Source organism: Bubalus kerabau, chromosome 15 (genome assembly GCF_029407905.1).
Source record: "Bubalus kerabau isolate K-KA32 ecotype Philippines breed swamp buffalo chromosome 15, PCC_UOA_SB_1v2, whole genome shotgun sequence".
NCBI classification, from domain to species: domain Eukaryota; kingdom Metazoa; phylum Chordata; class Mammalia; order Artiodactyla; family Bovidae; genus Bubalus; species Bubalus kerabau.
This window is the reverse complement of record NC_073638.1, coordinates 80,588,722-80,599,745: the sequence shown is the minus strand read 5'-3', so window position 1 is coordinate 80,599,745 and position 11,024 is coordinate 80,588,722. Positions and strand designations below refer to the sequence as shown.

Below are 11,024 nucleotides of genomic sequence, written 5' to 3'. Positions count from 1 at the left end.
AAAGTGTTAGTCATTCTGTTGTGTCCGACTCTTTGTGATCCTATGGACTGTAGCCTGCCTGGCTCCTTTTTCATGCAATTCTGCAGGCAAGAATACTGGAGTGGGTTACAATGCCCTTCTCCAGGAGATCTTCCCAACCCAAGGACTGAACCTGAGTATACTGCACTGCAGACAGATTCTTTACTGTCTGAGCCACAGGGGAAACCCACAATTCATGGTATGAATCTATTCTGATTTATTTAACTCTGTTTCCAAACTTTTGCTACTGTACATGGTGTCGCAATGAGTCTCATACCTTATAAGTAATTCTGTGATCCCAATTTTATATAAAGTAAAACTGAGGCTGAGGGGTAGAGTTACATCATTTTTCTCTGTGAGGTTGTAGGACTAGAGTTCAAACTCAGGTCCTTTCTACTGCATAGTCCTGAATACAAATGAAGCTGCAAAGCAGCAGGTCTCAGAATAGGTTAAGCATGTTCAGAAACTTAGGTTGTTGTGTGTGTGTGTGTGTGTGTGCCTTTGTACTGATTTTCACATAACTTGGAGAATGTCATGGCTTACATTTCATTTGAATTCTAAATAATTAACACAGCAAGTGTCATTATCTCATCAAGATTCTAGTTAAATGGACTTATGATCAATGTTAGCTTCCTCTGACAAGCGCTTTCACCTACCGGATGGAAGCCTCCATGACAGTGCTGCATTTAATTTATTTCACAGTAAATTTACCTGAGGAGGCAACTCACATACTTACTGGCCTTTAGCTCTCACTCAGTTGAAAGGAGAGAATTGTTTCTTGTTCCTTCACTGCAGAGTTATCCCACTGTGTTCATTTCTCAAGATGTTTGAAAGAGCCAGATTGTCAACATCAGTCATGGGGTTTGGTTTGATACACTCCATCCCCACCACTAAAGGCCCCTTCTTATCCCAAACTGACCATCGCATCTGTGGAGGCACAGCTCTGTCTGGAGTTACTGACTCCAGAGGAAGGAGCCCTCTACTGATGTATGGGGATGTGGGGGTTTTGTGAGGAACTTCTGTCATTGCACAATATTTAAGGTGCATAAAAGTATATTTAAAATAATATAACAAGCATTCATGTCAGTTCAGTTCAGTTCAGTCGCTCAGTCGTGTCCAACTCTTTGCGACCCCATGGACTGCAGCACGCCAGGCCTCCTTGTTCATCGCCAACTCCCAGAGTTTACTCAAACTCATGTCCATTGAGTCGGTGATGCCATCCAACCACCTCATCCTCTGTCGTCCCCTTCTCCTCCTGCCTTCAATCTTTCCCAGCATCAGGGTTTTTTCAAATGAGTTATTCATGTAGCCACCATCTAACTTCGGCAACTTGCTTTTTATTACTCAGTTTTCCATTTCAGAAATACATCTACATAAATGTCACAGCACCGGTTTACTGAATGCTCACTGTCTTATTAATATTATTTTTTAAATGATATTAATAAAAGTTTTATTTTTCCTGAGTTCAAGAATGCTGCTATGGAGAGGGAGAGGGTGGGAAGATTTGGGAGAATGGCATTGAAACATGTAAAATATCATGTATGAAATGAGTTGCCAGTCCAGGTCCGATGCACGATACTGGATGCTTGGGGCTGGTGCACTGGGACGACCCAGAGGGATGGAATGGGGAGGGAGGAGGGAGGAGGGTTCAGGATGGGGAACACATGTAAACCTGTGGCGGATTCATTTTGATATTTGGCAAATCTAATACAGTTATGTAAAGTTTAAAAATAAAATAAAATTTAAAAAAAAAAAAAAAAAATAAAATAAAAAAAAAAAAAAAAAAAAGAATGCTGCTATGAACATTCTTCTGTGTATGCATTCATATGTACACATATTTATAAGTCTAGTATGCCTATATATCTTTGTTTATGTTGTCATTAATTTATCTAGAATATGTACGTTGTGTGTGTGTGTGAGTTAAGTTTTATTTGAGGCAAAATAAGGGCTGCAGTCCTGGAGACAGCACCTTAGATAGTTCTGAGAAGCTGCCCCAAAGAGGTAGTGGGGGAAGCTCAATATATATGTTTTTGGTGAAGAAGGAGTTCACCACAATCAAGAGTTTACTTTATAAGAGGTTTTCTGCTTGTCATGAGGAGCTGATGTCATCACGAAGGGATTTAGTGCTTTCCTGGACATGTGGAGATGCAAGGATTCAGATCATGAAATCAGTTCCTGAAAATATCTATCTGCCTAAAGACCTGTTCTACCAGTTTTCCTGGAGCACAAAATGCCTGAGTCTCCACCCTGAACTCCCTTCCGGGCATGTCCAAGGTCAACAGCTGCAGGAGCACAGGATTCAATCTACAGAAATTGTGGAGGCAGATGGCAAATGCCCTTGGCAGTGCCAGTTTGTAGTTGATAGGTTCTCCAAATGGTCATAAATTCAACCATACTTTGGGAGGCATTTCATGACCATTCCATGTACACTGCTAAGGCTCTTTCCTAGTTCCAGAGAAGATTTTACTGATAGACCATTCAGTGTGCTATTACTGGACTCAGTCTTATAATTAAAGTTCTCTGGACACCTGTCTTCTATGGTCCAGGAAAACATTCCCTCTTATTGCATCTTCCCATAACTAGAGTGACACCATTACAATCATTGATCATATACAGAACTATGTATTGATCAACTGCTGCAAGCTGCCTAGTCATCACTATTTTCATTGGAGGCTCAGTTACATATTTGGTTAAAGTATGTACTTATAATGGAAATTATGGACCAAAGGGAGGTATGTGTTTAATTTGATTAATATTTCCAAACTTGTCTCCAATGTGACTATCCTAATTTACCTTTACATCAGAAATATGTGAGTCTACATTCTCACCTAAACTTTGCATTTTAGACTGAGAAGTGTAGAATTCTGTTTCAAAGCAGTACTAATATACACACGTCTGATTACTGGTGAGTTGTTATATGTGACATTTTGCTATTTGCAATATAAGTTTCCCTTCTACAGTTGTCCTGATTATATCATTTGTGAATTTTGCCCATGGGGCAATTTATAGAAATTACTTACACTGGATACTAACTCTTTGATATTTGTATGTGTTTGAAACAAATTTACATAAATAAATATTAGAATTAATCGTTTCAAAAATGTTTGGTAGAAGTTACCTATAATATACTGGGTCTATTATCTACAAACTTTTAATAAAAGTCAAATCACATAATGGTTTTAAAATATTTAAATATTTTGCACACACACACAGAGTGAGACACACAGTGACTACTATTACTCTATCCTGTTTTCCTGCCTCCTCTTTAAAAAAAAAATACTGAGAAAATATGAATAAGATTTATCAAATTATATATATGATATAAAATGTGATGTGCCATAAACACCATATGCCAGCAACCTAAAATGAAAAAAGTTTTATTGTTGCATTTTACTATCCTGGGGAAATGAACTGGGAAACTAAGTTTACTTTTCAAACAAACAGGCATGAGGCAAATAAATGAAGACTTGTTATTTTAAATTTAAGAATTTCTGTTTTCTAAAGGATAAGCAAAATTAATAGATGACAGAATGTGAGAAAAATTTTCAGGCAAAAACTGACAAGATATTCCAATCTTAGATAAACAAAGAACATATAAAATCAATCAATAGAAGGATTTATAAATAATATAAATAGGCAATTTACAAAACAATAGAACCCCCAAAGTCTAAGAAGAATATCAGACAATAATAAAATTTTTGAAATTAAAGGGGACAAATGAATAAAAATGAGACAACACTTTGTACCTATTTTCCTGGCAGAAAAACATTAGGGAAATAACAAATTTTCACTCGGAAGTGAGGACATGGAAATCCTCATGCATGAATAGTATGACTGTACATCAGGACATCCATTATGGAAAGTGATCTGAAAAACCTTGATTAAGTTAAATATGAGTATACCTCTAGATCGAATTTTTTTTCTCTAGGAATACATCCTACAAAAATTTCACTCTGGGTTATTTGGAGTGGAGACAACTTGTAGGCAGTCTGCTATCCATCACTAGGAAATCACACCGGTAAATTAGGATGCATGGACACCACGGAGCCGTGCTACTCAATGTGTGGTCCACGGACCAGCACCCGTCCTTGGACTCTCTGTCTCTAGTCTGTGATGGGGCAACTACTGAAAGTGAGATCGGGCGCTTCAATGATCAAAAAATGTTCACAATGCTGAGAACTTTTCGTTGTTTTTACAAAAGTAAAGGATCACAACAGGTTGGAAATTTTATAAAAAATAAATCCTTTACCAACTATAAATACTGTGATAGACACTTCCATAAGAAACTCTACAATTTCATTGAGACCATCATAGCAGAGAAGAGCTGCTAAGGAAAGGAAAAGGATAAAAGGAAAAATACAAACATGAGTGTAAACAAGATCATATAGAATTCTATGGATTTCAAATGCAATGATTAATAATTAAACCAATTAGAATTTCTAATTAAATTATGTGAGCATGCTTGCATGCTCAGTTGCTTCAGTCGCATCTGATTCTTTGTGACCCATGGACTATTGCCCACCAGGCTCCTCTGTCCATGGGATTCTCCAGACAGTACTGGAATGGGTTGCTACGCCCTCCTTCAGGGGAGCTGAACCCATGTCTCCTGTGTCCCCTGCATTGCAGGCAGATTCTTTACCCACTGAGCAAGGTGGGAAGCCCAATTAAAGTATCAGATCAGTTCAGTCACTCAGTCGTGTCCGACTCTTTGCGACCCCATGAATCACAGCACACCAGGCCTCCCTGTCCATCACCAACTCCCGGAGTTTACTCAGACTCACGTCCATCGAGTCAGTGATGCCATCCAGCCATCTCATCCTCTGTCGTCCCCTTCTCCTCCTGCCCCCAATCTCTCCCAGCATCAGAGTCTTTTCCAATGAGTCAACTCTTCACATGAGGTGGCCAAAGTACTGGAGTTTCAGCTTTAGCATCATTCCTTCCAAAGAAATCCCAGGGCTGATCTCCTTCAGAATGGACTGGTTGGATCTCCAGGGAGCATAAAAGAAAGAATAATTAGAGTATTTCTTTATGTATATCTCATTTGTTCCTGGATTGATATACTTATGAAATACCCATCACTCTGCACTTTGAGAACACAGATGCCCTTTGGTCCACAACAACATCCCCAAACTAAAAATATCTCAGTCAAATATCAAGATTCAACCTTTAAATATCTAAGTCAATTATGTCATGGAAATTATTCTCTGGCCCTACTGTGAAGTTATATATTGTACTATTTCCAGTTCTAGAATTTAAGAATCACAATAGTCAGCTTTCTCTGCTCTTTCTTTGCAACTTTTCAGCTGGTAATCATTACAAGCCATGGGACAAAACAATGGCACTGAAGTAACTGAATTCATTCTCCTGGGATTCGCTGGTCAACACAAGTCTTGGCATGTCCTCTTCATAGTATTTCTAGTGATCTATGGGGTCACCCTGGTGGGTAACATTGGCATGATCCTCCTCATCAAGACTGACTCTTCCCTTCACACCCTCATGTATTTTTTCCTCCAAAACTTGGCTTTTGTTGATCTCGGTTATGCCAATGCTATCACTCTCGAGATGTTGCATAATTTGATGAGCACTGAAAAGTCCATCTCATTCTTCGGATGTATGCTGCAGTTGCTAGTCTATGGCACCTTTGTAACAAGTGATTGCTATATTCTGGCGGCTATGGCAGTGGACCGTTATGTGGCCATCTGTAATCCACTTCACTATGGAACTGTCATGTCCCAAAGAGTCTGCATTCAACTCTTAACTGGTTCATACTTCATGGGTTTCCTGAATGCTTCTGTCAATGTAGGCTTTACTTTCTCACTGAAGTTTTGCAAATCCAATAAAATTAACCACTTTTTCTGTGATGAACCCCCAATTCTGGCCCTTTCATGCTCCAATATTTACTTCAGCATCATGGTACTAGCAGCCTTTGTGGGGTTTAACTTGACATTCACTATATTGGTCATCATCTTTTCCTACATGTTTATCTTGTCTGTCATCCTGAAGATCTCTTCTTCTGCAGGAAGGAAAAAAGCCTTCTCCACCTATGCCTCCCACCTGACAGCGGTCACCATTTTCTATGGAACACTCTCTTATATGTATGTGTACCATGGTACCCTAGAGACTCAAGAGCAAGAAAAAATGGCTTCCATTTTTTATGGGATTGTGATTCCCATGTTAAACCCTATCATCTACAGTCTGAGAAACCAAGATGTAAGAGAAGCCCTAAAAGGGGTTGGAAAGAAGTGTTCCTAGGCTGAACATCAATTACTAACTCAGTATGATTCAACAAGAAAGGAACAGTTCTCTCTTATTTTCCAACAGCAGAAGGTGTTTCAAATATTTGGTGAGTTCCAAGTGAAGTGAAAGTCACTTAGTCGTGCTGACTCTTTGCAATCCCATGGACTATACAGTCCATAGAATTCTCCAGGTCAGAATACTGAAGTGGGTAGCCATTCCTTTCTCCAGGGATCTTCCCAACCCAGGGATCCAAAAGAAGTCTCCCACATTGCAGGTGGTTTCTTTACCATCTGAGCCCACCAGGGAAGCCCCAAAATACTGGAGTAGGTAGCTTGTCCCTTCTCCAGTGGATCTTCCCAACCCAGAAATAGAACCAGGGTCTTCTGCATTGCAGGAGGATTCTTTACCAGCTGAGCTACCGGGGAACCCCATGAGTTCCAAAGGCATTCTTTAATTATCAATGGATATGAAATTTAATGAAAACATCTTAAGCGATTAAATAATTTTCTAATTCATGTGTTTATTAAAAAGAAAGTGTCTGAAAAGATCTTTGATACTCCTTTTGAACCTTTTGATGAGCCCTTTTTTCAAACACCTGCCCTTAAAAAAGAACAAGAAAATAAAGTGCATAACAATTTTAAATACCCTCTATATGTATAATATAAAAAAATCTCAGGACAAAAATATTTTTTGGTGTCTGGTACTATTACTCTCACTGTGAGTCTATAGCTAAGCTATTTTACTTTTATAAAGAATACTTGAAAGTGCCATTTTTTGAGAAAACATGCAGAAAGGTAAGGGGGAAAACCACTTCAGTGAATCTGCATACCTATGCAGACATTATGAAGTAGTATCTGTCCTTTCTTTGTATGTTCTCTAACCAGCTAGGAAGCTGACACAGGAGTCAGGCAAATGCAGATCATATCAGTTCATTTTGGTGAAATTGTATTTTAAATATAACATGAATCTCCAGCAATACCATCTTACACATATATAACATGCAATGAATAATTTGGTGCTACAGAATGGACTCATTTACCCACAAGTGAGGCCTTGAGGTTGGAGGAGTTGAGGTTGAACAGAAGAAGTTATACCTGAGCTTGAACTTGAGGGGAAAAAAAAAAAAAAAAGAATTAATTACACACCCATCCTGTTGACAAGCATGTTAAAAAAAAAAAAAAAAAAACAGACTTGAGATCACTTATTATACTTCTTTCAATCTCTCATTTGTTAAACCATAAGATGTTGTAACTGAGAGGACTGGCAGGATGAGAGTTCATTGCCTTCTTCAACATTTCCAGAAGTTCCAAATTGTGGACTGAATTATGAGCATAGAAGCATAGTGATATGGATCCAGTTCTAACACAAACAGTATCAAAAGAAACCAGATGATACCAGCCCATGCAACAGGGTGCATTTTTCTGCACTCTGGGAGAGAAAGCCCAAAATTATGAAACTCTGATATTACTTAAGGTTGCTGGTGACTTGCTCATATTTGCTTTGCAGAGAGAAACCTTATCTTCACCCGAAGTGTAAGCAAATCCTCTTCTGAGAGGAAAGGAAAGATGTTTATATTTACCACCCTGAATCATCTCTGAAGATAGAGGTGCTTCTAAGTTTTAATATTTTGAAAAGTCTCTTTATACAAACATTCTTTAATGTAATATCTTTAAATAACTTGCATAGAGAACTTTGATTGTGTAGCTATATTCATGAAAAAATCTGTATATTAAATAATATTGCCTTATTATTTACAAGGTGAAAGATCACAAAATGCATGGATGAAAAAAGCATAATGGTACTGTAATAGTAAATGTTAAACTTACCTCTCCCAGTTCATGAAAGATCAAGTTGAGAAAAAAAAATTAAATAAAGTTATAGAAAAACTACTTGATATAATTAATGAGAGTAAATACATACAGAAACTCTATATTGTGGAAGCCGACCAACCAATCAAACACACTTAAAATCAAAATTTAGGTTTATTTTGCTTCTTTAGCTCACTGCACAGAAGCTATAGACATTTCAATAAGTGGGAATGGACTTTTTATAGAATACATGCTTTGCTTAACAAATCCAAGTATGAATTAAGGAAGCAGGTACTCTCTAGATTTAGTTACTGGCAAAAAGAAGATCAGCAACTGAGCATCTCTGTAATCAGTGCTCAAGAGGTGCAAGGAATAAAGTAGGAAAAGCCATAGTGAGAAAGTAGCAGATACTTAGAGATTTCTTTGTCTTTTTACAGTTTCCTTGTAGAGTGGGGGAATCCAGTTATAAACACTGTTTCTAATTGGTTTTTTGTGGCTATTGATACTGTGTTAGACACATCACAGTCTGGTTTATTGGAATAACTGATTTTCCCCTTTCAAAATAACTTGAAATCAGACAAATATCTTTCTTTGTTCCTTCTTTTTCTTTCTCTTTTTCTTTCTTTCCTTCCTCTTTCCCTCCCTTTTTTCTTTCTTTCCCCCCCTTTTTTTAATTCTTTCCTATGTCCTTTTTATATGTCCCAGGAAGAATTACAGAAATACAATGGACTCCAAAAATCAGAACTAGTGTAGAAAATATTCTCTGATCTAAAGAAGTAGATCTAGAATTTAACAGTAAAGCTTGAAGTTAAAAACACCTAAAATTCTACCACTTAAAACTGAAATTCTCATTTAAACAACTCTTTGGTTGGTTAAAAACAAAATTGAAAAATATGTATACAATAATACTTTACAAACCATTACATTACAAACTATAAGGGGTGTTCAAATAAATTTTTATAACTTTATAAATATTTGAGTTAATAAATAGGAAATAATGATAAATTAAGTAAGTATACATTTCAAGGCATCAGAAAATAATATTAAAGAAAGGAGAAGAGAGTAGTGATTATTTTTAATTGATGTTGAAAACCCAATAAATGACAGAAATAATACATTACAGAACTTATTCTCCGAAGAGAAGGATATGGCAGCCTGCTCCAGTGTTCTTGCCTGGAGAATCCCAGGGACGGGGGAGCCTGATGGGCTGCCATTTATGGGGTCACACAGGGTCAGACATGACTGAAGCGACTTAGCAGCAGCAACAGCAGCATTCTCCAAAGCTCAAAATAACAATAAAGTGGATAACTAATTTGGGGAACAAAGAAAATTTAAAATAAGAGAAGAACACTGAAATCAACAATATCCAACTGTATTTGAGAACCTAATGAAATTAGATTTTTTTTTTTTTACTAAAAGAATATTAATTGCCAAAAGGTAACAGAGAGGAGATTAAAGAGCATTTAACATAGAAGAAAGTCATGATAGTGCAGCCTTCCCCTAAAAAAAAAGCACCACATCCATTTGGAAAGAGAAAAAAAAAAAAAAGTCTAGAATGATCCAAAAAAAAAAAATCTCTAATGAAGACCAAAGTTGCAGGACTTTAGATGCCTGTTACAGAGAAGGCAATGGCACCCCCACTCCAGTACTCTTGCCTGGGAAAATCCCATGGACGGAGGGGCCTGGTGGGCTGCAGCCCATGGGGGTCGCTAGGAGTCGGACACGACTGAGCAACTTCACTTTCACTTTTCACTTTCATGCATTGGAGAAGGAAGTGGCAACCCACTCCAGTGTTCTTGCCTGGAGAATCCCAGGGACAGGGGAGCCTGGTGGGCTGCCGTCTATGGGGTCGCACAGAGTCGGACACGACTGAAGCGACTTAGCAGCAGTAGCCTGTTATCACATCTAATTTAAAGACATGGTAAACATATCTTGCAATAATATAATGAATACATATTGATCAATGTGAAAGGTTGTTGCTGAACCACAAGAGATGCCAGGATTCTTGGTCTACAGCGGAGAAGAATTCAATCCAGGGCCAGAGACAAGGCTTGATTATTCAGAGCTTTTCTGTAATAAGGATTGATTAAAGTATAAGAGAGATAAAGAAAGCTTCTGACACAGACATCAGAAGAGGGATGGAGAGTGCCCCCTCACTAGTGTTTAGTTCAGTTCAGTCGTTCAGTCACATCCGACTCTTTGTGACCCCATGGACTGCAGCATGCCAGGCCTCCCTGTCCATCACCAACCGCTGGAGTTTACTCAAACTCATGGCCGTTGACTCCGTGATGTCATCCAAACATCTCATCCTCTGTTGTCCCATTTTCCTCCTGCCTTCATCTTTCCCAGTATCAGGGTATTTTCAAATGAGTCAGCTCTTCACATCAGGTGGCCAAAGTATTGCAGTTTCAGCTTCAGCATCATGCCTTCCAATGAACACCCAGGACTGATCTCCTTTAGAATGGACTGGTTGGATCTCCTTGCAGTCCAAGGGACCCTCAAGAGTCTTCTCCAACACCACAGTTCAAAAGCATCAGTTCTTCAGTGCTCAGCTTTCTTTAGAGTCCAACTCTCACATCCATACATGACTACTGGAAAAACCATAGCCTTGCCTAGATGGACCTTTGTTGGCAAAGTAATGTCTCTGCTTTTTAACATGCAGTTTAGGTTGGTCATAACTTTCCTTCCAAAGAGTAAGTGTCTTTTAATTTCATGGCTGCAATCACCATCTGCAGTGATTCTGAGCCCCCCAAAATAAAGTTTGCCACTGTTTCCACTGTTTCCCCATCCATTTGCCATGAAATGATGGGACCAGATGCCATAATCTTTGTTTTCTGAATGTTGAGCTTTAAGCCTACTTTTTCACTCTCCACTTTCACTTTCATCAAGAGGCTTTTGAGTTCCTCTTCACTTTCTGCCATAAGGGTGGTGTCATCTGCATATCTGAGGTTATTGATATTT

At 38.3% G+C, this 11,024-nt stretch overlaps 1 protein-coding gene across 1 annotated transcript; it reads left to right on the top strand.

The window, feature by feature from the left end:
- The first annotated feature begins 5,340 nt into the window (after positions 1–5,340).
- LOC129628502 (olfactory receptor 5AK2-like) lies at positions 5,341–6,270 on the top strand. The gene has a single exon (XM_055547934.1). The coding sequence runs from the start codon at positions 5,341–5,343 to the stop codon at positions 6,268–6,270; it is 930 nt and encodes a 309-aa protein (XP_055403909.1).
- The last annotated feature ends 4,754 nt before the right edge of the window (positions 6,271–11,024 follow it).

Excerpts from the sequence above, each read along its gene's own strand:
- LOC129628502 (XM_055547934.1), top strand. The coding sequence starts at position 5,341 with ATGGGACAAAACAATGGCACTGAAGTAACTGAATTCATTCTCCTGGGA.